This window comes from Stegodyphus dumicola, chromosome 1 (assembly GCF_044657685.1).
Source record: "Stegodyphus dumicola isolate Sdum_Otavi_A_Nest chromosome 1, ASM4465768v1".
NCBI classification, from domain to species: domain Eukaryota; kingdom Metazoa; phylum Arthropoda; class Arachnida; order Araneae; family Eresidae; genus Stegodyphus; species Stegodyphus dumicola.
Genome location: NC_140768.1, coordinates 7,544,684 through 7,572,145, shown reverse-complemented (window position 1 = coordinate 7,572,145; position 27,462 = coordinate 7,544,684). Strand labels below are relative to the sequence as shown.

At 33.3% G+C, this 27,462-nt stretch overlaps 1 protein-coding gene across 1 annotated transcript; it reads right to left on the bottom strand.

Annotated features, from left to right (window-relative positions):
• Positions 1 to 54: 54 nt before the first annotated feature.
• On the bottom strand, positions 55 to 26,711 carry LOC118195092 (uncharacterized). Its single transcript, XM_085812480.1, has 5 exons — positions 26,485 to 26,711; positions 24,589 to 24,814; positions 13,582 to 13,726; positions 457 to 598; positions 55 to 247 (listed from the first exon to the last, which is right to left on the bottom strand). The coding sequence occupies exons 2-5, from the start codon at positions 24,766 to 24,768 to the stop codon at positions 70 to 72; spliced, it is 645 nt and encodes a 214-aa protein (XP_085668606.1). The 5' UTR covers positions 24,769 to 24,814; positions 26,485 to 26,711; the 3' UTR covers positions 55 to 69.
• Between the last annotated feature and the right edge of the window lie 751 nt (positions 26,712 to 27,462).

The window sequence follows — 27,462 nt, the reverse complement described above, 5'->3', positions numbered from 1 at the left end:
AAGTAGATAAAAGAACATCTGGGTATATAAGCCTAGGTTTATTCCTAGATAAAAGAATAGCACTCAGTGTTATTTTCCTCTGAGAAAAGAATTTGTTACCTTTCTTCGATCTTCCGCGTTTAATAGCTTCTGTTGAATTTCCTCGTAAGTAAGCTCTTCTTTCTTCTCTTTGTATTTCTTCTGCAACTTTAAAGGCGGAAGCCTACGTAGTGTTGGAGGAAGAGAATTCGTTGACACAAGCTCGAATCTGAAAGAAATAAGTTCAATCACAAGCAGAAAATAAAACAATAAGTGTCTATAAAAAGTTATATGCTTCCTTTGATAAAAGTTTTATTTGCTTATAAATTGGTTAGTGTAAGAAATTCAGAAATAGGATTCGTAACATTTTTCTCTATAAAACCGAAACCTATTACTAATGCATCGGAAATTTTATCTTCCGATAATTTTTTTATTTACCTTATACCCCCACCTGCTTTAGATGGGGGTCTACAAATAAGCCCTTCTTCTCTCAGCATTTCCAAAATGGCAGTCTGCTGTAATGTGTCTCGGTCCTTAGAACTTAACTTCCTTGGGCAAGCTTTTCCTTCAACTATCAGTTCTAAGGAAATAACGAAACCCAAAAATAGTATTTAAGAGAAAGATATTTTTGATACAGGTAGTATGTTATTATTTATATTGACCAGAAAATTGAATTTTAGATTTGAAAAACAATTATTTAAAACTGAAGCATACAGAATACATGTTTAGATGAGGAATCTCCTATGTAGTTTACATCGAACATGACATATTGATGTAGGATATCTAAATTTTACTCTGCTCTCTGCAAAATATTAATAGAAAAGCATATCAGTATAAAATATTAATAAAAATAATTTGAAACATTGCTATAACTTCTTAATTTAAGAGCCTAGAATTGTACAATCCAGGGAAGTGTTTATGAATGTTTTTTTGCTGCACACAAGACTGTAATAAATCTCTGAGGCATATTAAAAGCCCAGTTAAGTCAGACAATACCAGAGGGAGTTCACAAATTTTCTTAGAACTCAATTTAGATTCCCACACAAATATTGCTCGAAGACACAGGATGTTGTTTTTAGAATGATGTTGTGGGTAACTGAGCCAATAAAACAGTTTCTGGAAAGGCATAGGTAATCAGCATAGGTTTCTGGAAAAGCATAGGTAAGTTGTCGAACGAATAATCATAAACAAGAAGACATCTGGGTATCACTGAGGATGTAACTTTAACTTTAGCGCAATGAAGTTTTAAAATCCATATCAGGTGATGGCACCAATAAAAAGGAATATCCTTGGTTTCATTAAGTCTATGATATTATGTTCCATTCGACTGACTATTTTAGATGTCTAGAACAATAAAGCAGAGCGTGTTTTTATTTTGTTGCGTACAGAACCCCGTAATGTAATATAATATGTGAATGCGCTGCAATTCTCCTGCCCGATGGTAATCGGCTTCATGATTAACGCAGCACACCTAACACAGATTAAAATAAAAAATGCTGTTAAAAACGACAAAAATTGACCGGTAAATTTGACTTCAAAATTTGCTATATTTGACGTCATTCTGAATTTGAATTGTGCGGCCGGTTAATAAATAAATTAGAATAATTCGAGAGATTTTTTTTCTTCTTTAAAATGCAGTTTAATAAACTCGTTTTTGACTTACGGGAGTCTTTATTTATTATTTTTCATCTGTATGCCGAAAGAATTTTCACAAAAGTAGTTTGTAAGTTTTCAAAGTCTAAAAAAATCCGTTATTAATAGTCTGTCGAGTTTTATTACTTTAAAATCATAACCTTGTAGTCCGAAAAAGTCATTAAAATGAAAATATTTCTAATTTTTAACTAATGAAAAATTATATATATTATTAGCAGTTGGCTACATGAGAATATTCAACTCTATCAGTGTTTTCAAGAACATGGATTCTATATAAAATTCTGTGAATAAGATCTCCGTTTAGAAAAGTATTACATGGGTTAACATTTTTCAGAATGATCTGTATAGAAATGCTCGTCATGTAATCTCTTAATATCAGAAACTTTTTTTACTTTTAGTTACATATAAATGCAATCATTTTGCTCTTCAATTTGTGTGCGGCCTCTGAATATGATTCTCGAATTTAATATCAAATATCTCGGTAAGTGTTTGTTGTACAGGTGATCAAATCTTCAGTCAAATCAATATTTTTTTGAAACAAGTACAAAATTTACTAAGTATAAAACCCGAAAAAAATGTAAAAGTCAGTTTTATTATTTTATATAAAATTAATTTTTTTTTTTTAAATTTAGAAATATGAAAACATGAATCGTTACGTCCTTTAAAACATTTTTGCAGTTGGAAGGTTCTTCTGCTTCTCCTTCTATGTCATTTTTCTAAAAGTTTCATTTTGATATTAGAAATTAAACTTGTAAGGGATATAAAGGTCGTTCGCTTTGCCTTGGCTATTTCCATTTCGAAATCAAGTTCTAACAAATGTTTCAAATTAATTTAAGTATTTACGTACTCTTGCAACCACCTTAGCAGAAGTTGAAGAATTTCCAGCAGTTGCCAAACTATGGCAACCATGCGCATAACAGTTATTTAGGTAAGCATATCCGTTGTAAGTTGTAATTAGAAAGTTCACTGAATCACCTTTCTTTTCTGTAAAAAATCGCCAAACTGCGCCAAGGTTGAATACGTAAGTACCTTAACTTGTTATCTTCATATAGCTAAGTTTCTTTTCTGATTTTAAGTACATAAAAGAAGAGAACTCTTGCGATGCAAAATTCATTGTAAGAAATTTTATGTGGAAATATATTTTAATCGCCAAAGAGGGCCTAAATCTTTCATGTTGTGTACTTCTTGTTCTTGGATCTGGCAGCGCCAGTTGAATGTGTGTTAGACTTGAATAAACTTGGCAGTTTGTAATGTTCATTTACCTTGGTGATTTGCATGCTTTTAATTAGTGTTTCTTGAAGCAATATCAATTGAATTCTTGACGGTGAGTAATAATATTTTATATTCATTTCTCAACAACAAACAATAATGTTATGTAATTGCTCATGATCAATAATATTAATTGCTATTGTGCTTAACATTTTGAAAACAATGATGTTAAAAATGTGAAGAACAACTGTTAGAAGAGTGTTCTCTTCTTTGATATGGTAGAATTCAGATAATGTCTCTTTTTCTTCATTGAGTGAGAAAGGAGATAAAATTATTTTTGTGTAAATTAATCGCTACGTTGATGTTGAGAAAATTCTTGTTCTTTTCAAGAAGAAGCACATTAGTTTTTATAGAATAGTAAATTATTTTCTCTGCGCTCCATTATATTTGTTTCATACATTACAGGTCCGTAGACGGTTAGTTACGGTATCCAAAACAATTATGTTAGTTTTCCTTTTGTGTATCGTAACATAATTTTCGGCGCCCGAACAGGGACGTTAAAGAAGTTTTAAATAATTTATAAAACATTTTAATTAACGTGTTATATTGAATTTAGTGTACAAATATGTATGCATTCTTAAGTAATTAATTAGATTACATTTAAGAAATTGATTTAAGGAGTGTTGGAACCCCCAAATCTTCAAAAAATTGTGATTTCGGATTTTTTGCATTTTCAAATTCTCTACACTTTTATCTTTCTGAAAATGCCATTCTTTAATCTCTATGAAAATTAGAACTTTAAAAAATCTAGTTTTAATTTGTCATCGACTGCTTTGATCAATGAGGATTTTTACATATAAACGCGTTTTTCTCCAAACTGGATTTTTTTATACTCGATGTACCTTTTCTGAGGAACTACTGCTCACAGGTATCTAAAATTTTTATGGCTTATTTATTAGGTTTCGTAATATTTACTGAAATGAGATTTTTGTGATAAACTTAGAAATTTTTAAAAAAATTTCTGTGTGAGAAAAAGGGTAAATTCTACTATGCCTAACAAAATATTCTGTAAATTACTCTAAAATTCAAAATGTTTCAAAAATTCATTTCAGTATAATCAGAAAAGTATACTTTAATTACACAAAAAATTTCAAGCGTGTATCTACAGCAGATTTTGAGAAAAGGTACATCGAAAATGGCAAATTTAATATCGTCGGTTCAGGGGTTGCTGATACCCCTTAAGGAAGAGATACTATTGTTCCAAAAGCATTTCAAGAAAAATGAGTGTTGAAGCTTTAGAGACGAAACGTCGAATAACGCGTGACTCTTTTTCTAAAACTGTTAAAGGTTTAAAAGAAGAGATAATTAAAACTGAATCTGATAATGGTATTTTGAGTGATAAATTTGTAAAACTGCAATGTATAATGAAAGAACTGAAGAGCTTGAATTCAGAAATTTTGAATTTGTTAAATTGAGCTTGGTACTTTTGAAGATAATGTGAATGCGGAAGTTGAGGGTAAAGAAGAATACACTGGTGAGTTTATTATTATACAGCGCCTCATCAGTGAAAATATGAATAGTTCTAATACTTGGGTTGATGAGCATATCCAAAATGAAGTAGAAAATAAATTGATTGTTAAGGAAAAACGTTACAGGTTCCCTAAAACAGAAATTACGTCATTCGACAGAGAATTGATAAAAAGGCTTTCCTTTTTGGTTCATTTTAAGAAAATTCATGAAGATAAGGAGCACGAAGAATGCGATAAATTTCATTACCTGTTGCAGTCAATGTTGCCAAATAACAAGAGCTTATAAATTAATTGAGAGCTGCCCGTTAACGTCAGAAAATTATGAGAAAGCTGTTTGTGCTTTAAAAGAAAGATTTGGGAAACCGGACTTATTGACAGAAATTTATGTCAGATAACTGCTGAAATGTCAGAGAATTTCTAACGTTCGCTTCACAGGGAAAAAAATTTCGGTACTTACGTATTATCGCAACCAGGTTGGCGCGATTTGTAAGTTTGAGTAAAAAAGTATGAATAGAAAGAAAATGTACATTTATTAATTACAGATAATTTTTAATAGTTTTTTTATATTATTTTGTTTTAAAATATAAAATAGCAATTAAACCCTTCCGGTTTCGAATTTGAATAAGTTGCAGAATTACTTTTTTCGGCGGAAATCTTTTGGCTATTCCTTTTAGCACTGATTGAAAACCGTCTTCGCCATTAACAGCTTGAGCTTGGCGCCATATAAATTCGATAAGGTATGAGTCAAGATGATGACGGGCTGTTCCTCTCTGTTTTTTGTGGCGCCATTTGGCTGAGCCCTACATGCGCTCTACATGTTGTGTGTGAACGCCCGTGTTGGGATTCACAAAGTTATATTTGTGATTAACAGTTCCATGCAGAAATCCAGCATTTTCGAACTCACTTGTATTGTATCCTTTCCAGCAATCCGAATAAATGATGCTTCCTTCCTTGATATTTTCGCAAATTTTTTCCATGAGTAAACGGCGCTTCTGTTAGGTACAGTAACCAAAAAAAGTCTCTTTCTTTTCTCGGCTAATTCCGCCGAAAACCCATTGCTGTGGTAGTACACGCCCAGTGTTATTTTTTCTTTTTACAAATAAACTTTCTCTATTTCTACACACGTAGGGTTGCCGTAAGTAGGGTCGCCAAATTTGACGATTTATGCGAATTTTGGCCTGGTTGCGTTAATACGTAAGTACCAAAATGTCCTACCTTTAGTAAAATTATTCGATAAAACTGAGTCCCATCTCAGGGCTATAGAGTCCATTGGTTTGGATCAAGAGTGTAATGTGGCTTGGTTGTATGCCATGATTGAGTCATGCCTTTTAAAATACATTCTCCGTACGTAGCTGCGAAGTCCTCTCTTTAATATAGTCGAAGATAAAAAGAAATCGCGCCTTTCTCATTTGTTGGAATTTTTAAACAGTGAAGTAGAATGGGGGGGGGAGAAAGAGTTAAACTTGCATGAACTGGATTTGATTGTGTGTTATATTCACAGGACTAGAAAACAAAAACGAGGCAAGTAAAAAGACCGCTTGCTATTGAGGTTACGTTAACGACTTTAGAGATTGAGATAGGCGGAAAGAATATTAAAAAAGAGTGCGCGCCTTGCTAGACTGTGGATGGTAAAGATCCTATATCTTTAAGTCTACTGTGGTAGCTTTAGGTTTAACTAGCATTCCTCAGAAGATATAGTTCCTGCTTTATTTGGAGAGAAAATAACTGAAGCTGCATCTCACAAGGGGTATTCCTTGAATTTATACTCTATAAGGAAGAATCATGAGTCTGAATTTGACTTATTAGAACAAGACGTTATTTATGGAAGTACCCCATGTCTGCCTAAAGGGCTAATATTTAAAGAAATATAGAAATATAGAATTTGTATTTCAGACTTAGGAGAAATTAGTCCCCAAATTGCGATTCTTATTTTAAGTGACAATTATGGGAAAATTCTTACCGGGAAAGTAAAGCCTGCTCAACAGAGGTTTTGCAGCCATTAACACCAAACTGGGTTGTGCGATTTGTGGTGAATATAAGCTTCTACAGGTGAATATAAAGTATTTTCGTTGTTGACAAGGGATCTTTTGCTACAGAATTTGAAAGTTAGTGACTTTTGGGGATTAGAAACAATAGACGTTAAGGATGAAGGTCAGATACTGTACAAATTAGCACAAGATAAACTTGCACATGAACAATTTGTAGGAGATTTAGCCAGAAGCAAGATGGACGATATTATGTAGAGCGGTCCTTTTTACGTGTGTAGTGTATAAAGCGGTTCACTTAGAAATCGTTACAGTTCTGAAACTTTTGTTGAACTCTATCTACATTTACTGCCAGAAGAGGGCGCCCTACAGTAATATATACGGACTACGGTACCAATTTTACTGGTGTATTTTCAGCATTGAGAGAATTAAAGCGAGAAGACGTGATCACACATGAAGCATTAAAATCAATCAAATAAAGTTTATACCTCCCACAGCAGCGTGGTGGAATGGATGCTATTCGCTCCACCAAAAACTTGTTAGTTAAGGTATTAGGAAATTCATTGGTGATCTATAATTAATTGTCAACTATCCACTGTGATGCGGAAGCAGTTATTAACAGTCGTCCTCTTACCTATGTCTCAGATGACGCGCAAGACCTCGTTCCCCAAGACATTTAAGGCATAAAGGAAGTGGGAACACCAGATGTAGACCAAATGGATAGTAATAAATTACGAAGGAGACAGCGTCATTGCCAAAGCAACAGTTAAGAAACAGATTCCGAAAGAAATATTTTGGCCAATTAGTTCAGAAAGCCAGAGAAAGAAAATTTGATCTGAAGATTGGGGATATCGTCCTGATCAGTTCAAGCAATCAAAACTGATTAACTTAGTCAATGGGAAGAGTACGAAAGAATTTTCCCAGTAGAGATAATTCTTCTCGAGAGTGATTTTTTGGTGAGACAGATTCAAAAGCTCTATTTCCTAGAGGTCTCAAGCAAAGGAGCTACAGTCCTTCAAGTGAAACCAGAAAAAAGAAGTCACTGTGGCAGACTTTTAAAACATCCTAAAAAACTTTTATAGATATTCATTTTGTGCTTTCAAATCTTTTCATATTATATTTTAGTTTAAGGACTTTGTTTTCTGCTTGTATATATATTTCAACTTTCAAAATATGTTTTAAACTGTATAGTGTGTAATTTTTTTATGTTAAAAGCAAAAGGTTTTTTTTATGTTATGTAACTTCTCACGTGCAATAACATTATTTGGTATAATGTTTAAAATTTTTATTTTAGTTTAACATTTTGAAAACAATGCTGTTAAAAATGTAATGACAACTGTTAGAAAAATTCTTTCTGAATTGATGCAATTCAGATAATGTTTCTTTTCCTTTAGCTGAGTGCAATAAGAGATAAAATTCTTTCTTTTCTGAGAAAATGCCTTATATACTCCCCCTTTTAAAGAACGACTGGGGATTAGGAGCACCAGTCGCCCAATCTTGGTGGTGAAGAATCATCATCCATCACCTTTTGCTTCATTTTATGCGCCACTGTAGAATATTTTAGATATTTTTCGATGTCAGGAAACTAAAGAAAAAATATGCAATACCCTCGCGGGACGGGAACCTAGACCTATCAAATACGCGCCGAGTATGCTTCCGTTACACCATGAAGGCATGCAGAAAGGAGGGAAAGAATACCTTATAATTATAGAAGATTGTTTAGTAGAGCTTTGAAGGATTTTGAGAAAGATGAAAGTAATTTAACTAAGAGTATAAAAATTACAGAGTATAAAAATAAGTAAGAGTATAAAAATTTCAGAGCACAGGAAAAGAAAAGCTAAAGCATTCGTTGCTTGGAGGGACAACTACTGAAATTACAGATAACGATGTTTTACTGTTTTTTTACTAAAAACAGATGGTAATTATGTATGCAGTTTTAAGGCTTTAGGACAAGAGTTAATTTGTGGAACTATACCATCAGTAGGACGAGGTGACTTGATAAGCGAACTTAGGGAAGATAATATTTATCTGAATGATTAAAGTGATGGACTGATAGAAATATTAATTGAGCTGGTATTCTTATAAAAAAATTCCTGTTATTATTATAACACTGTTTAAGACTAAAATACAAATGCTAGGGTGATGTTTATGAATGAAGCACTGCACATGAGATTGTACATGAATGCTTTTTGCTATAAAAATCAATTTTCAACTTGTTCTGATGTCTCTGATCTTTATTTGGTATTCCATTTCATTCCCTTCGTAACGTTACCGTCCTTGTTTCTCATAAGCGTAGATATCATCATACTCCGTGTGCGGTATGCAGTAGCTAAGTCCCGGATACGCATGCTATCTTCATACTTTTCAACAATCTCTTTATTTCCCTCTCCATGGTGGTTCTAATAATATTCTCTCATTAACTTTTCTAAAATTCATTGTTTATGAATTTACAAAACATTTGTGCAAACATACACACATACAAAATGTTTCTCGCAACATCAGAGTTATATTCAGTTATTGAATGTGCAGTCGTAGCATTATCTTGAAAGAGGTGAACAAGTGTAGTGTCAGTCGAGGCTCATCGAACTGAAGTCGTATTCCGAGCAAATGCCGTATAGTAAACAAACATTTTTGCTTCCAGACAGGAGATTTACAAAGTTGGAAGTATTTCGAAGCGCACATATATCGATAATGCATATGCAGACTGCGTAATAGATGTGTTGAACTCTTAGAACAAACATAAAATCTTATTGCCTAATCACAATATAGCTTTAGTTTTTGATAGTTACGCTATTCAAACATCATATTGAATAGCACGGCATAATGGGAGCAATCTGCTCCTCAAAAGTTTTAAATAAAGAGTTCACATTTTTTTTAACATAGGGAAAGAAGGCAGAGACATGATTTATTCAAGCAGGCGAGAAAAGCAACAAAGCAACAGAAGGCGAGAAAAGGTGATGCGTACTAACTTGCGGTGGTATAAGCCAGAAAGTCTTTGTGTTATTCCTGAGCAGCGACTGAGCTAAATATTTCGCAGTGCAAGAGAAATTGCAGCGAAGGAGTTGAGTAACATGCTGCAGAGTGAAGCGAAATGTTGCAAAGTGTATCCTTGAAGCGGGGATGTTTAATTAAAATCTATGAATTTAAAGGCCTATTGCCAGTTGGTTATAATTGGTTTAATAATTTTATTTCTTATTTTATATTTTGCATATATATGTTACCGTGAAAGACCGACATTGGAGAATGTCGACTTTCACCGGAGAATGTCAACATTCACCAAATACGTCGGTGAAAGACCGAATATTTCACTAAATTCTTGTATATTCGGACCCTCACCGGTGTATGTCGACAATCACAGATATGCTCTGGTGAAAGTCGAAAAGAGAGGTCATAAAGTGCCATAATAGTTTAAGTTGTTGCAATAAATAAGATTTGAATCACATAATTTAGTAAGTTTTTTATTACTGTTATTTTATTTTCTCATTTAGAACGTACTGTATAATTAAGTAAGTTTTTAACTTCTATTATTTTCCTTTCTCATTTTGAATGTATTGTGTGTTTTAGGTTCTCATGTTCTTAAGTTCTTATTTCAAGTTTCAAGTGCGTTTAATCGCGACTGAATTACGGAGAAGAAAATATAATATTGTTATACGAGTATGTTCAACATTCACCATTAGTACATCGTGAATGTCGACATTGACCGGTGTAAGTCAGAAATAAGAGTATTTGGAAAATATTTCGGACATACACCAAGAGACTATGTAAATGTTGACATTCACCGGTGAAAGTCGACATTCTCCAGATTTCGGTGTTTCACCGTAACATATGTATATAATGATTTTTTTCTTTTTTAGAGATTTCAAAACATAATTTTACGTCTGTACTGCCTGACACATTTTAAGTGGGCTAATGGTTTGTTAATCTTCACTCTTTATCAAATTTTAAGTTGTTAATAATTAGATACTTATAAAAATTTATATTTTAAAAATAATTATATAAATAATTTATATAATTATTTTTTAAATATTAAAAATTATTATATCTGTAAAAGCTCAATTAAATTAATTTAAGAAACAATAGGGATACCAACGTTTTTTCTCCAAAGTATAACGTGGATACCCACGTTCTACATATGAAGTTCAATAAATAATTAAAAATATTAAAAAGCCTGCATATTCTCATTTCTGCAAACTCTAAAAACCGAAACCCGTCAGAATAGCTGAGAACAAACATTACGATCCTCAGTAGAATTCTGTATGAAAGGTGTTAGGAGGTTAAATGGCGATGTACTCAAGACCCCTGAGAATTAACATCTTCAAAACAATCTTCGTGTATCCCTTGAAGAAAAGCGGCGGACCACATAGAGATGAGAAAATCGTGTAGGCCGTCCCCGCAAGTCACTGTTTCCAAGCTTTTACGATATGCCACGTGACATGTTTCTGACATTGCAGACTCAATAATTAAATGACACTGCAAGAGACATAGCTTCACGACGAGTGTCAGGAAATGTTAGCGCTTTTCATCGTGTCTGTCGTCAAAACCTCTCGATTTCAAGAGGGCTGACGAACCAATGATTGTGTTTTTCCTCTGATATCGTTCCAGATATGCCAAATCAGAGGATGTAAATTACTACTGAAAAATTAAGGAGGTGTGCGTAATTCAGTTTGAAGATCTTTTTCATCGGAACGACACGTCAGAAGGCTTCTGAACTCTCGACTAGAGAGATCTAGAATGCTCTTGAACTCTCGATTAGAGAGACCTAGAATGCTTCACAACTCTCAGATAGAGAGACCCTCGTTAGCAGCCTCCTCACACTATAAGAACTATGATTCATTTCAATAACTGTCTCTGCTAACCATGAATTATATATTTGTAAAGAGCTTCTCTTAATTGTAATAAATATGTTTTGAGTTCAATAATGCAGTAAGTATCACGCAACCTCACAAACGTACCCAATTATTATAAGGTGACAGATGCACTACGTGCTGCCAGCCACTCAACACAGTGATAATCCACCAGCCACCCCAAAGAATATATTCAGGTTGTTAAATTACGGAGTCAATCTGAGAATTAACATGCGGAGTATATACTTAGTATATTCCAAGTCACTGCAACTTTAAGATGGCATTTTTAGGATGTTCTGTGTTGTGGGGGAGAGATTAGAAGCACTAAAAATAAAAAAAAAAGAAGTAATTTGAAAGACAAGACAGTGCGGTTTACACAAAAATGTGAAAATAAATTTCCTGTTGCAGTAAAAGCGAAAGTAATTAGTAATTTGCACAACAATGAGCAAATAAAACTCACAGTACCATAAAAGTGACTTGCCGTTGAGTTGTTTAAATGCCATACTAGTATGCAAGTGTTATGAAGAACTGGAAAAAGAATCTGATAATTCTCTAAGACCATCGAGTTAAATATAGCGAAGAAGAAAGTTCCGAAGAAGCAAATTCAATAAGATTTTACTAAGAGATGTGTATGTAAAAGAATTTAATGTGCCTATGTTACTAAGTTCTAGATCCATATCAGCTGTGAAGGTGACGTGCGTAGTTGCGACGAAATATTAACAAAAAATAGTATTAGCCGAAAGACTCAGCAATGCATTAACCGAAGAAAGTCAACCAAGAAAAACGTATTGCTTTTGCAAAGAATGGGGATAGAAATCTTTAAATTGGGTTTATCCATATTACAATAAAATTTCATGTATATTTAAGAGCTGAAAGTTATCAGAATATCTCTTGCCTTGTGAGAATTAGACACCATTTGGTAAAAATAAAATTTTTTTGTAATATTCAGGGTTTATATTTCCTATAATATTGTTACGAACAAGACAAATTTTAAGAGCAAGCTATGCCGGAAAAGTAAAAATTGCATTTAACATTTAATAAATGGGTATCTCTTTAGTTTGTATTGAATTTGAATAAACGTAATTGACCACTATGTTAGTGTAACCGTATTCCATGCTCTTATTGGTTTCCAGCAATCTCTAGAAGCAGAAAATGCTAGAACTATTTCGCGCGACCAGTCGAAAACTATTTAAAGCCGGGGAGTAGTTATTTGTTGTTGCAGCCGCTTAGTTAGCTGATGTAGTTATTGTTGAGAATTCAGCGCGAGATCGGATTAGCTTTTTTTTTTTTTTTTTTTTTTAAACTACGCAGTGCATTGCGTTCTATTTAACGTTTTTAATAGTTTGAAGTATAGCTACTGATTATTATTGCGTGATATTGTGAACACTTGTACGAATATCTCTGAGGAAAATTCCAGAGTTCTGATAAATTTCTTTTGATAAGAATAAATTTCATTAACTTATTATCGGACTTGTGCATTCAATATATTACGAATCCGTACGCACGCAACAATATTATACCTGCATACAAATTTGTAAAGAATTTAATACTTCCCATTTGCTTTTGTTGCGGTTCCATTAGTCCAGTATGCTGAAAATCCCCGTTTGACTTCGGGAGAGGATACATTATCTTCAGGTCCTTCACACAACTGATCTCACTCTGAGCTCTGTGTCCTGCACCCAAAATAAACTGATGTAGTTAGAGTAAATCATTAAAAGTGTTTTCTCCATGTGCTGAGTGTTCCATCTAGCGTATCGTTCTGGTACTTCGAAGTGTTTGATTCTGAGAAAATGCGTAGATTTTTTTTTTTAAAGTGCTTCTTTCCCTCAACCTTCTCTTGGTATGCGTTAGCGTCCAAAAATATTATTTACTCAATTTAAAAAATGTTGTTTTTTAAAACTTTGAGTTATAACCTCCGATACTTTACCTTCACGAAACTGAAATGAATGGTATTGAGTTAAGTATTTTTCTTTTAATAAAATTCTCCAACTGAAGTTTTCATAACTTTCCCCATTAAAGGTTCTTAACGTAGAGAGAGACCTGATCTATAATTATTGACGGTTTCTGTAATCTTTGGCTGTGATAAACACTTTTTATGTTGATTATGCCCTTTTTATGTTGATTATGGCCTTTTTGATTTTAATTCTCAGGAGAGTTATTAGAAGTCATATGTTCAAATTTTGTTTCAAGGATAATGTATGATTAATTTGCACCTTGAGGGTAAACTATTTCTCATGGGCTATATACCTATAGTTAAAACAGAATGTTTCAAGCAGATAAAAAATAATAAAAACGGAGTTTAAAAATTAATTAAACTTTAAAAGAAACTTAATATTTTCTTACCTAAATCATCTTGATGTTTAAATTCATTGTCTACTTCTCGAACCTTTTCCGGGTCAGAATATTCAGTTATGATGCTTGAATCTTCGAGTTCATAGACTCCAGAATCCCAACTAAGGTTGGATGACTGAGAACTTTTCAATGAATCCTGGGAATGAAATGATAAATCATTAAGTATAAGAAACTAAAGACATTTTTCTTATCTTTACATTTCATTTGCATGGCTATGCTAAAAATGAATCTTGGTTTCTGCATGGAACAGAAAAATATTATTTTTAAATTTCCTCTTGCAGTTTAGCGGATTGAGTAGCTTTAAGAGAATTAAATTTTAGCAAAGGAAGACAGCAATAATTAATATTGGATTGATACTGTAAGATGATTCAGCCAGATAAACGATGGAGAAGAAAATCATATAAACTGCATCATATCAAGTGATTATCAACTTACAGTAAATATAGAATAGTTGGTTCAGTGATGGGCATATATCGTTTTGCTTATATCAGAAGCATTGATGCAGTATTTCTTGCATGGTTTTAGACATGTCTTTATATTAAAAACGTGTTCAATAAATCAACATAATGATATTTAGCTATATTAACGAACTTTTCAATACCATAAAGTAACTTATGAAAGTTATCTAGCGTGATAAAATGTTTAGAAATCTATTAACTATATGGCTTTGCATCAGGCATGAAGAAAAAAAGTTTAATAAATTAATTATGCGAAACCATTAAGTTGAAACCAGTGAAATTTAATTCAAATCACTATGTAATTGTTTTATACATAATATTTATTTAATTAAATATAATCAGATTAGTGCCAGTTCTTAAGTAAAAATACCAAACATTAAGAATTCAAGCAGTTAGCATTGTGTTATTAAATCAAACTTAAGACACTTTAGAGGCAGATATTAAGTGAAGATTTAAATTTAATATCCCAATTACTTACGTAAAAATTTTATTTAGGACTAATTTTTATAGTTGTCTCAAACCAAACTCTTAGATCTTAAAAATTCAAAACTATAGCAAAGCCAGTGCGGTCTTATAGTACAGCGTTTCCCAAGCTATGTGCCGTGCAACTCTTGTGTTCCTTAAGAGATCACTAAGAGTTCCGAAAAAAATTGCGAAACTTAGGTAAATTGATTTGACAACTGATTGCGTCCTAAAACTAAAATTTAAGGAGATGCTATTAAGCCAATTATGGATAAGTTTGGCGTATGAATATCGAAACCTATCAAAACGAGCTATTCGCATTTTAGTTCCTTTTGCGACAATGTATTTGCACGAGCAGGTTTCTCACGTTAAGGTGCAATGAAATCCAAACATAGAAACCGACTTGATGTTGAATCTGATATAGGAAATCAAGTTTCTGAAGATATGTAATTCGAAAAGTGAAACGTATCAAAGTCATTAAAAATTAAAAATGTTTAATTTTTTGTATTATTTAATTGGATTTATGTGTTATTTTTTATAAAACAAAACAAAACAAAAAAAGTCAGAAAAACATTCCTTTTATATATATGGTATAAAAATTGGAATAAATGTTTATTTTATTTGTCTTATGATTTATTACAATAAAAAAGCCGAATTTACTCTAATGTTCTCTAATCAAGGTTGCTGGTAGTGAGGGTGTGTCGCAAAAAGGGACAGATCCTATTCAGTGAGTGCACGGTTTTGATTTGATCCCATTAACGGATGATTTCGTCCATCTTTATCGCTAACCAAGCTGAACAGAATGATTGCTTCAAGTCCTTTCATTTCTTTTTGTCAGCTGTACTTACCACTGGCCGAGTGGCTAAAGCTGTAGAAATTGCTGTTATCCTGGGTTGTTTTCATAGCTGCGTGATTTCCTAAACTTTTCCTATGTGTAGTATAAGCCAAGTCATTCGTGCCTAGATCCTAGAAAGCCTTCCTCCTTTAAGAGAATAGGTCTGGAATCTTTTTCTGTAATTAATTCTACTTCGCAGGAGCCAATGTTAATTTTAGCGTAATCTATTACAAGAAATAATGCTTTCAACAGTCCTCAGAGTTAATGTATGTTAAATTATTTCGTATATAATAATTTATGCTGTATGTGAAAATTATAAAATGTTTGTTTTGAGCCAGTTTGCCTATCTTTGAGTATAGTCTGGTCTGTTTCGAGTATTCTTTCATGGTGCGGCATTTTCTTTGTCTCGCAAACCTGCCCCATACCAGGCTGGGCATTTAGCTTTCATTACACAATGCACATCGGCTTTTACACTACTTGCCTTTAAAATTGAAACACGAGGAAGGAATAATCTGATGAACGTCAAAATCACATGAAAGGAAGTTGGGATATGCAAATGATTAATTTTTCAGCGCATTTAGACAACAAAGGAGGGAGAAACGAAATCTGAAGCAACTCCATAAAAGAAAAGTTGTGTAGTGGATTTCTCATACGGAATGTACTTTGTAAGATTGGAATTTGGTCAAAATATCATGTTATGCCTCTAAAAAGAAGAGGAAATGCTTACCAGCAAGTTTAAAAATTTGATAGAGGCGGGATCGTTGCTTATCCAAAGTGTAGATTATCGTTCCGTAATATCGCCGGCCGCACTGATCGACATCCAACCAATGTCTCGCGAATATCGAATCAATAGATTGCTGAGGGTCATAGTGAATGGTATGGAGGAAATAAACGCCCTACCATGACTAACGTCAGAGAGGACAGCCATATTGTGAGGTCAGCCTCGCAAAACCGTACGACCAGGTCACAGACCATTAGTCAGGAAATGGGCATGTTTGCAGCACGCCCAGTATCAGCTCGTAAAGTGCGTTGACTTTTGTAGCAGCGTTTACTATCAGCAGGTTGACGTTTACTTCGACTTCCCTTGAAAATGCAGCACAGAGAGAGACGGTGACACTGGTGCGCCAAACGACAAAACTGGGTACAGGAGTGGCGCAATGTCGCCTTTTCAAACGAGTCAAACGTGCAGTATTCGAATGGCCTTATACGTGCCCGGAGTGTCCGAGGAGACCTCACGTCACCTGCTTACATGCCATGTCGGCACAGGGGCCCTGCACCTGGTGTGATGGTTTGGGCAGCCACTTGGTACACGACACGCACATCTCTAGTTCGGATCAACTGTAATTTGGAAGCAGGTAGGTACATTTCTGACATCTTACGTCTAGTGGTTGTGCCCTATTTTCGAGGTCCCCAAACGCCATGTTCAAAGAAGATAATCCAAGACCACATATTGCACGTAGTGTTCTGACCTATTTCGATACGCAGGTATTCGATTGCTGCTCTAGCGTGTACGGTCTCCAGATCTCTCACTCATTGAAAACATTTTGTCATGGGCTACCTACTGACAGACTGTCTCGCCACTCCTCTCTAGCTAATACGCTTGCTGAAATGTAGTATAGACGTGAAGCAGCATGGAATGAGTTGCCCATTTCTGTCATCCAAGCCCAGTTTGACTCCATGCCTAATGTGCTAAGGACCGTTTTAACTGCCAGGGGTGGCAGCTGTTTCTACTAATTTCGCTCCTCTGTGAACCTCCAAAATGCTTACAAATTTAATCATTTTGTTTTCATGTCGTACTGTTTACGTGCAATAAATATCCTTTTTGCATTTGCTTTCCTTCATGGTGTTGCAATTTTAATGGACAGCAATGCATGTCTCTTTGATAGTTACATATTATATTCAAACTATTTACTACTATTTGTAGGTATTACTGTTTGCTTTTAAAAGCTTTTTAACTGCAGTAATTGTTGTGCATAATTTTATTGTTAATAATATACATATTTAAGATAAAATTATGAAAGCAAGTTGCTAACTTTAATTTTGCAATAGCCCCTTTAATCTTCATTTTAATTTGGGTACTTCTGCTTTCAGTCCTGAAAGTAGTAACTATTTATAAGACAGAAATCCAAACTTCGTCATTTAAATATTAATCCCTTTTATCCCATATTGTATAATGCTGCAATGCAGGCATCTTTTAGCCAATCAGATTAAAGATTTAAGTTGAAACCGAAACCTTTTGTTCTTTTCTTAAACGAAATATCAATGTTCCCAATCTGGAATCTATTATCATCTTCAAAACCTTGTTCTAGATCTGTAGTAAATGCATTCCAGTTGGCTTTTTTAAAGCTCCATTTGCGTTGGGGTGTACTATATTTAGTATTTCGTTTTGCAGGAGTATTTGCCCTGATTGTTGTAATGATCGCTCTGTGTCCAGAGCCGGGGTCGTAAATTACATTTCTTACGGCGTTAGGTGCTAGATCATCTTCAACCATAGTTAGGTCAGGATTTGTAGATGTGCCTTTATAATGGAGGTAGGTGGTATAGAAGATTTAAAGGAGTTGAGAAGATCTTCTATCACTCTACCTGCACTATTGTAGTCAGCATAGTTACATGTAGTGCTATGAGCATTGAAATCATCCATTAGCCTTTTTTATCTGGCGAAAGAGAGTGTCAAAATTTAATTTTGCGTTACCAGGTGGGCTGTAACACATACAAATTGTAAAATGGACTTCATTTCTGCAAACTTCAGGACAAACCAAATCTGTGACACTGCGACTTGTCTTGATTTAGGTAATATATGTAAGGAGTATCCAGGGGAATTGTGGAATTTTAAGGATAAGTCAGATTAGCTTCAACAACGGAAAACACATCAACATCCTCCTTATCTAGAACAGTTAGGAGTTGAGTCCATGTTTCATGTGAGAGGCCACCAGCATTCCCCTGAAGCAGACTCAAAACTTTACAGATCTTGCAAAAATTGTCAGCAAAATATCCAGAGACACAAGGAAGGTGGCAAAGCCGTAGCAGATTTAGTATTAACCAGGGTGCACCGCTTGGAGGCCTGTTGTATTACACCCTGAATAACAATATTTAATATTAATATAATAATATTTAAAAAGGGTTGATTGCCCGTAAGTGGATTTCTCTTGCAACTTGAGCGCCTGCTTCACTGTAGTATTGGAATTAGATTGAGTAAGCCTATGGCTGTCGGACTTAAACAGCCATAGGCTACGGAGTAAGCCTATGGCTGTCGGAATTTTACACTGCGTCTGCGTTAGCTTGCCAAACGTTCAAGTTATTTGGAAAGAAGGGCTAGTATAGACTTTAAAGTTGGCTGATAAACTGGCTAATTTTTCGGAAGCCCTCTATAAAAATAATTAAGACTGGAAGAGTTTAAAAATTCCCTAGATAACGTCAAACCGAGTTAAACGCTCGTTAAATCGAAAATGTTTGTTTTAACTTTGATCAGTTAAATGAAAACATTTCTCTCAGTCGAGAAAGATTTTTAAATATGAATTAGACTACTTACGAATAAATTTATTCAAATGTTTCGTTAAAGTTTTTAAAAGGATTATAAAGCACAGTTTTATTTCTTTAACGTTTTGCAAAAATTTTTATTCCCTTGATGATCAATGAATTAACGTTCTAAGAAATGCTTATGAGAGCTCATTAAAAATAAAATAATGCAATATTTAATCATGCATATTAGATGACAATAAACATCGCAAACCTTCCCTTGACAATTTCCACGGTAAAAAGATTAAGGAAAGTATTTAATATAATGAAAAAAAAAATTACATCTTACACATAGATATTCTTCCCCAGTCATAACAGTGACATATATGTATCTTGACATTAATTTACTTAATATTTGTCAGTTTTTATATCATATCCAGAACTTCCGCAATTTTTCTTCTCCTCCATGACAACCAAATCCATTATGAAATAAATTGTGTTGAAGCTGCTATTGATTCTCGGATTGTCCACTATGAAAGCGAGTTTCTTTCATCTAATGTTCAGTTTTCACTATGAAATAGGTCAAGCCTTATAAAGTGAATTCTTATTAGTCTATCTATAGTGTGCAATTTGTAAGAAAAAATAAATTCATGAGATATTTCTAAATTCCTTTTTATTTCCATTAAATAACTGACGCAGTGAAAGATTAAAAAAAGATTCATTGAATGCAAAATTTTCAATACAGTTAAACAATCTTAATGAAGATAGTGGAATAAACTAAAAATGAAGGATTTTATTCCAATGATTAACTTAGAAAAGAGGATTAAACACTTTTAAGCGCCAGTGTCAGCTTTGAGAAACCTATCTTTATAGTTTACAAGAAACGTCACCTAATTATTACTTGCCTACGAAACGAAAACGGGACTAAGTGCCGTCTGTATTAAGCTGTTTTAATTTTGAAACAGTACTGTGATGTTTTGTCATATCAACAAATATTATATAATCCTTTTAATTTTAAATATTTGCCGAGAGCTTAAAAAGGATAGTTATATCCATAAATGGAAAATGTAGAAACAAATAGTAACTTATTCCCCAATTAGAAATGCGAAATTAAAAAAGTATTATTTCTGCCATAAATACAAGGTGGCGCAGAAGTCACACATGGGGTACCCCATGCACGTGCAATGCGTCATAATTGATTTTTGTAATTTGTTTATTTAATCTTTTTCTTTTTCAGGATTATGAAATACTTTGGGACATACACCATGAAGAGATTGAGACTTGGACTGTTCAGGAAACTGATAATACTTTATTTTGAAAATCAAAGATCCATCAAAAATCATTACCCTCACTCAAAGAGGATAACCGTCGCCATTTGTCCTCATTAGACTACAATTCTGCGATCGCTCAAGAACGGGTTCGGTTTGAACTCCCGAAAACATTCGACTGAAGGACAGCATTAATGACAATCCCGTTCTCGGGTGATCGCAGGCTGAGTAATGTTGCCGAATGCATGCTATCAGACAGAGAATAGTAGTCTTACGAAGTTAGTTGCGCACAGTGAAATGCCGATGGTATGCTCTTTGAATGAAGATGATAGATCTTTGATTTTCAAAATAAATTTCTATAAGTTTCATGAGCTGTTAGAAAGCTGTTAGAGAGGAAGACTCAAAACCTCTCCAAGGTGTATCTCCCAATCATGCTTCACAGTTCCGAAAAATAAAAAAAATAAATGAAAAACAACTTGCAAAAAAATTATAATGCATTGCAAACCAGGCTTGATTTCTTCGCCCCCCTATATATTAAGCATTCTTTTTAAGCATTTTTTAACTTTATTCCTTTTAAAATATTTGAGACGGTATTACAGGACGAGTTTAAGATAGTTTTATGATTACAAAAATGTAGTTAACGCAGGGCGTATTTGATTAACTTCTTCAGAAATAAAGTTTAGTAATTGGCACTTAGAAGCTTTCTTAACAGCTGAGTTGTAAAACATTTGCATCTGTGCATCGTAACATAAATAGTGAAAGACTAAGCCTCGAACGCTTCCAAAGTTCCTTTAAGCGCAAACTTATGTGTCTGCATGTCAGGGCAAGAGAGTGACTGGTGTCTCAAGAAGTATCATGACGAGGCACATGTATGAGTTAGCTTAGAAGTAGTTCTGAAACTTTCTTACCGTACACATAGGTGCGAGGGCGGAGGTTGAACCTCTGTACCTGGTTCTGTGCCTGGCACTAAGGGGCAAAGGAACTCATAATGCGGTTCAGCTTCACGGAGTGAGGAATGCCCATATCTTATCTTACCCTACACATCTTTTTACCATCTGCAAAAAAGGTGCATCCGATTTCTGACGGCCTTTTGCTCCACATTGAGAAAAGCTTTGAAGAATGCAAAAAATATTTTATTTCAGAATGCTAGCCGGCTCATATAAATTTCCTTCAATTAAGTATAAGTTCAGAATTGTTTTGTATGTTATGAATTTTGATTCATTAGACCTTTTCAAAGTATGTTAGAGGGTTGGCCAAACTTCATGTCAGTAAGAGCCGCACGTTTGAATTCAGGAATGTTCGAGAGCCGCATCTAGATTTTCTAAAACCCACAAGTTCATATTTACATTATTATAGAAGTAGTGGAGGAAGTTTTAAATAGAAAGAAATCCCTAATAACTTTATAAAAGGAGTCTAAACTAATTAATTACTTCCTTTTGGACACTGAATAGTTTTAATTTAGTATATTTTATATGCATGAGCCGCACAAATTGCCTGCGAGAGCCGTATCAGGCTCGCGAGCCGCAAAGGTTTTGCAGCTGAGGATGGTGGTTCGGTAAAACCATCGAAACTAGTCCTGTGAAAATTTTGAAAATATAACGCTGATTTTTGTTGTTTGACTTCTGAATTAGAAGCTATTGGTTATTTGTATTAAATAAGCACACACAAAACAATTTTAGATTAAAAACTAGTTACCATTTTAATTATCAAAATTTAAGTTATAATACTTTAATTCTACAAATTTGGTGCGAAATTTGGGCCTATTTAAGAGAGATCGATTTCTTTATGTCTGGTCTTACTTCACTTACATTCAATCGTAAATTAGAATTAACTTTTAATTTTGTTCTGTATTTATTTTGCAAATATAACATAGAAAAAATCGTTAACGCAAATAGGTTGTGAAAAAAGGCAATACAAATTTAATAGCTTTGTTTAAAATGCATTTAATTTCTTTTTTTCGGTTCAGCCAAAAGTTAACAAGTGTGTTATTTTTGAAATCTTCAGTTAGAGTTCAATAACGGGAAATTTCTATCAATTGTTCTTTTTCTTCACGAGAGAAAATTTCAGGTACATTTGAACAAAATGGATTTCTAATCCAATTTTCTTTATCATAATTCTCGGAAAAATACATGTTGAAATTATTTATCAATGAAAAATAATGATTTTTAATGTTGGATGCTAATTCTTCTTTTATTTTCGGTTAGAAAACTTTCTAAAAGGGGTAAAACGTTTAAAATAGTATTATCCAATTCTTTGACTTTTAGTTCGAGTTTTTTATTCCTTTTATGGTCTGTTTTATTATTATATGTATTTATGTTGTAGGGTATTTAAATTTTGAATTTAATAGTTGAAAACATATTGTTTCTTTTGCGTACCACCTATTTTTCTCTTGCGTACCACCTATTTTTCTCTTGCGTACCACCAGTCGTATGCGTACCAGCGGCTGAGAATCGCTGATTTAGATAATTAATTTTACAATTTAAATGCCTTCCAAACGGGGCAGTGGTTAGTGACCCTGACTGCCGTAAAGAAGGGTCCGATTTAGAGTTCCGGAGAAAGCATGGTGTTTGTAAAGCTGGTTCTTTTAAATCACCGTGTCGTCATTTTATGAGTGTTCTCATTTTTTAATACTTTTTTATCTGAAAAATTTGAAGCTTTTTCAAAGAGTCCTAGATCGAAAATTTTAATCTCCAGTTTTGAAGTTTGAGCCTGTAAATAAAAGGAAATTTGGAAAAATACAAAATTATTAATTTATATATTTCTTTAATTGTTTTATATGCATTTATATTATAAAAATTACATTTCCTTTTTGTTACCTCACGGGCCCACCAGCGGCCGAGCGGTAAAGTCGCTGAACACTGGTAATTCCGTCCGAATCCCGCGAACGGGCTGGCTGCATGGGCGTTTTCGTGGTTTTCCCCATGTGTAATGTGTATACGAGCCAGTTTCCCTTAGAAAGTCCTCCACGAAGGCATCCCTCCTCTTAGGCAGATAGCCCTAGTGTGCGCCCACCAGCGGCCGAGCGGTAAAGTTGCTGAACACTGGTAGTTCGGTCCGAGGTTCGAATTCCGCGAACGGGCTGGCTGCATGGGTGTTTTCGTGGTTTTCCCCATGTGTAACGTGTATACGAGCCAGTTTCCCTTAGAAAGTCCTCCACGAAGGCATCCCTCCTCTTAGGCAGATAGCCCTAGTGTGCTTTCCCATAATTAAACACACACACACACACCCTAGTGTGCTTTGCCATAATTAAATACACCAAACACCTTGTTACCACACGTTTTCCTCGCGCGAACATTTATTATCCACTTGTTTAATAGCTAATTATGTGTAATAGCTAGTTTAATAGTTAATAAGTCAAAACGTGTCTCGTAACTAAATATGAGAATATTTAAAGAATAAAATTTTCATTTTCAAAATATCAAGAACATTTTAAGAATGAAATTTTCTGATGTAGGAAAACATTTTATGCTTCTGACTTATAGTGCTACATGTTTACTAAGGTAGTGAGACCAAACGTATGATAAAGACCCGAAGATATTACACAGAGCATATATAAGAACGATGTGCTGTGCGTAATACCTGCAAAGAAATAATTACCACATTATTTTTTTTCCTTACTCTTGTTGCATTAAAGAGGATATCTTTTTTAATAAGATTAATTATTTGAGCACGGAAATAGCGTTTTTCGGACTAAAGGTAAAGGTATGATAATTTGATTCCAGATGATAGCAAATTATGCGTATATAACATATACAAATTCCAAGGACCGAAGAGAAGGCTACTATTTATTTCAGCAGCTTTCTTGCCGTTTTATTCCAATAAAAGATGTTTCGACAAATTTCATCATTAAAAAAGGTGTTACGATGTATTGCCAGATAAAGACATTACTTTATTGATATTTAGAGATTTAAAGTTTTTAGGATATATTTTAAAATTTAGTTTTCGTTTGAGTTAATTAGATTTTCCGAAAGAGTTTGCTTTTGTGAAACAACCAAACATTTGTTTCTAGAAGCGTATTCATTTCCTTTCATTCAAATTAAAGCCAAATAACATTTCGACTTCATCGATTAATGAAATTCTGATTGGATACAAGTAATGTGCTTATTATTATGCATTATTGTAGCCTCTAAATTACGAAAAATATTTCATACTGCGTTTTAGTAACATGGAATTTCTACAACGTGATGATTGTATGCAATTTATTTTTATGTTTATATCATGTTACCTGTAAATTATCTAGCCCTAACATAAATTATTACACATGGAAGGTAAAATAGTTAAAAGTATTATCTCTCACGAGTGCAAAAATATCAAATTAAAATTATGCATAAAAGATAATTCACTGCACACGATCAGATAGATTATAGAAATTTCCCGTTGCCTGCCATTCAGTATTTTATATAAAAATAAGAAATAAATCATAATTTTTATTATGAAAAGCAGAAAAGAAAGTTTGGAAATATTTACTTTCAAGTTGCTTAACATTAGCTAAGTTTTATCGAATAAATATACATCTTACCTGTAAAAAGCTATCTGCTTCATATTCGGTGTCTTCTTGTTCCAAAAAGTTTTTTTCTACTCCTAAGTCATTTAAGGGAGAATCATTTAGGACAAAGGTTCCAGGTTTTGTTTCAGATGAGGCTCTTTGAGTTTGTTCCACAATTATGCATTTTGTAGTTTGACTTGGAGTACAACCCATTTCGGATGTGCCACTTTCAGTTTAAAAAATTAAAATATTGTTGCTTCTGTAAGTAGAATGTTTGTAGTATAGTAACTCATATTTTTAAGGCACAGTTATGCATATAAAAGGATTGAAAATTTAGTTAAACAGTTTTGTCTAAGTTGAAAGAAATTTCATAAATGAACAATTCACTTTTTTAGCAAGTAGTTGGGTTCAAAAATCAGAAAATCCGGCACGCGTGTTTCAACTAGCTAGGAAATATGAGCATCATAACATAAACATAATAATTAAACATCATTTTGGTCTTTCGATTTTTTATAGGTGAAAGCATACTCATTCCTTCCCTTTTCATTCATTTTCTGCCCTTCGTTCCATGCCTAAGACAGGAACAACTCCCTTGAAAGTTGGATAACAGGTTTGCAGGAAACTGCTGCTTAGGCAGATGAATTGATTTGGTCACTAAATTACTGTCAATCTTTTCTGAAATCAAAATTGATTACATTAACGTACACTCCTTTTTAATTGCTCTGCAAAGTCTCACTTGGCAGATTCTACTTTAAGAACATGTTCATAGGAAGATGTAATAATTCCATAACTAAAGTGCAGGCAATCCTTTCAGAAATCCAAATTGTCTGCATTAACTTATACTCTTTTTTTTAATTGCACTGCAAAGTGTCGCTCGGAAGATTTTACTTTTAAGAAACTGGAAGTCTTAGGAAGCAAATGCTTCGAGTATCTGTTTGCATAAAGTTAAAAATCAAACGACATTTTTTACTATTACATTTATATCAGCAGCTTGTTTGCCGTTTTATTCCACCTAAAAAAGGTGTTTTGACAAATTTCGTCAATAAAAAGCGTATTACGATGAATTGACAAATAAACACATTACATTTATATCAGTATATATTACATTATAAACAAAATTATCAGAAGCAAACATAATTTTTTTATGTTTTTTGAGAGAAGACAAGCGAAAAATTTTAAGAAAACATACAGAAGCAATAAAATGTTACAACATAGATCTTTATTTCATCAGCTAGAAAGGAAAATAAAGTTTTAATTTTGCGGAAGAAATCTCTACTTAAAAAATGTTTTTTGCAATAATTTAGATGCTGTTTAATTGTTTACTTTTAAAATTTAACATTTACTGAAATAAAGTACTGCTGCCACAAAGAGCTCTACGATATGTATTCCTGAAATCCTGTATCTAATATTTAAATTTATTTTAATTATTTCTCTTACTGTCATTAAATTGATTACGTGAAACGAATCTTCGGGAAAAGGCATTCCTTATAGGAAAATTAAAAATTATATTTACGTCCCAGCAATGGCCATTGGGCTAAAATATTGAGCTGTGCTTGCTTTGGGATATAAAATTTAGAAAACACTCATATGACAAAACCTTTCAAATACAGTTTTGTAGAGAGTAATTTAATACACATTAAACTTTATTTATCCCTCTGGGATTACAATTACCAAGCTCCTAACTTCTTAGAAAGTTCGGGATCATGAAAGTCAGAGAAAATTAAAGATCTGGTAATCTATTTAAACTGTTCCGAATTAAATAATTTCTCATTTTTAGAGAAAAAAATTCTTTCACTTTTACATTTCGTGTAACTGTCATCAATCATAAGACTCGAAATATTATGTTATTATTTTAAGAGTTGCAAATTTATCAAAAATATCTAATTAAGAATCTCTATAAGCTAATTAATGCATATGTATTTATCCTACCTGTCAAATGAAGATGCATTCTCATTCTTCTTATACATAAATTACAGTTTTGCGTCTTACGCAAATGCAGGTGTTCAGTCGTTTTGGTGACGGTGTCTCTTTTTTTTTTTTTTTTCTTTCTAATGCAACGCATTTTCTAGCGCGTATTATACGAAGGGATATGTGGGACGAGTTCTGACTAAATGCTCCCGATTGTCTAACTTCTCTTTGGAACTTCTAAATCGATTGCGTGCCATTCAACATGTTTTTGCCATAGAAACGTGCGCAGCAGTTCGCGAATAAACAATTCGCAAAACAGACTTGGACTTCGCAGTACAACGGAGTGAATGGCAGTTGGGAGGGAGTTGGAGTGGGAGATAGGGTAAGCGTGCAGTGTGTCAATACTAAAAATATTTCTTTTTCTTTCTCAGTTATCTCCACTTTATTTCAAAATCATAAAAAAAAGTTGGAAACTTTGGATATCGGACATAGTTATATTCTCGAAATCATAACTTCAGTTTAATGATTGTTGTAACGATATTACAATAAATTAAAAGAGTAAATATAACTTCAAAAATATTATTTCAGTTTAACTAGTTTTTTTTTTTTTTTTTAGGAAACTTTATACAATCAATATAATGATATATCTAAAACATGCGTCAAAGAAAGCTTCAGAATTTCAACATTTTAGAAAGAGGGAGAAAAGAATTATTTTTAAATGTATTAATACATGAAATGCTTCCTTACTTTTGCTGTTTTAATTCTTTTAATAGTAATTTTATCTAGCTCTTTAATATATTTTTTAAATATTAATGCCGGTATAATTATAAAATTGCACATTAGATGATATTCTTCTACTTTTCTTTCGCTCCCTTAATTTACAGAATAGTATAGCTTTTTCGACATGTGTCTCATCATTTCATTTTTTTCTTTTTTTTAAATTTTTTGGTGTTAAGTCATTTTACCGAAGAAAAAAGAATCATTTAAGGAATTTTATTT

Bases quoted from the DNA above. Each gene is read 5' to 3' on its own strand.
- LOC118195092 (XM_085812480.1), bottom strand. From the start codon at position 24,768: ATGGGTTGTACTCCAAGTCAAACTACAAAATGCATAATTGTGGAACAA. The intron at 13,727-24,588 runs GTAAGATGTATA...TTTCATTCCCAG, and splicing joins AAGCAGATAGCTTTTTACAG to GATTCATTGAAAAGTTCTCA. The intron at 248-456 runs GTAAATAAAAAA...TATTTCTTTCAG, and splicing joins AAAGCAGGTGGGGGTATAAG to ATTCGAGCTTGTGTCAACGA.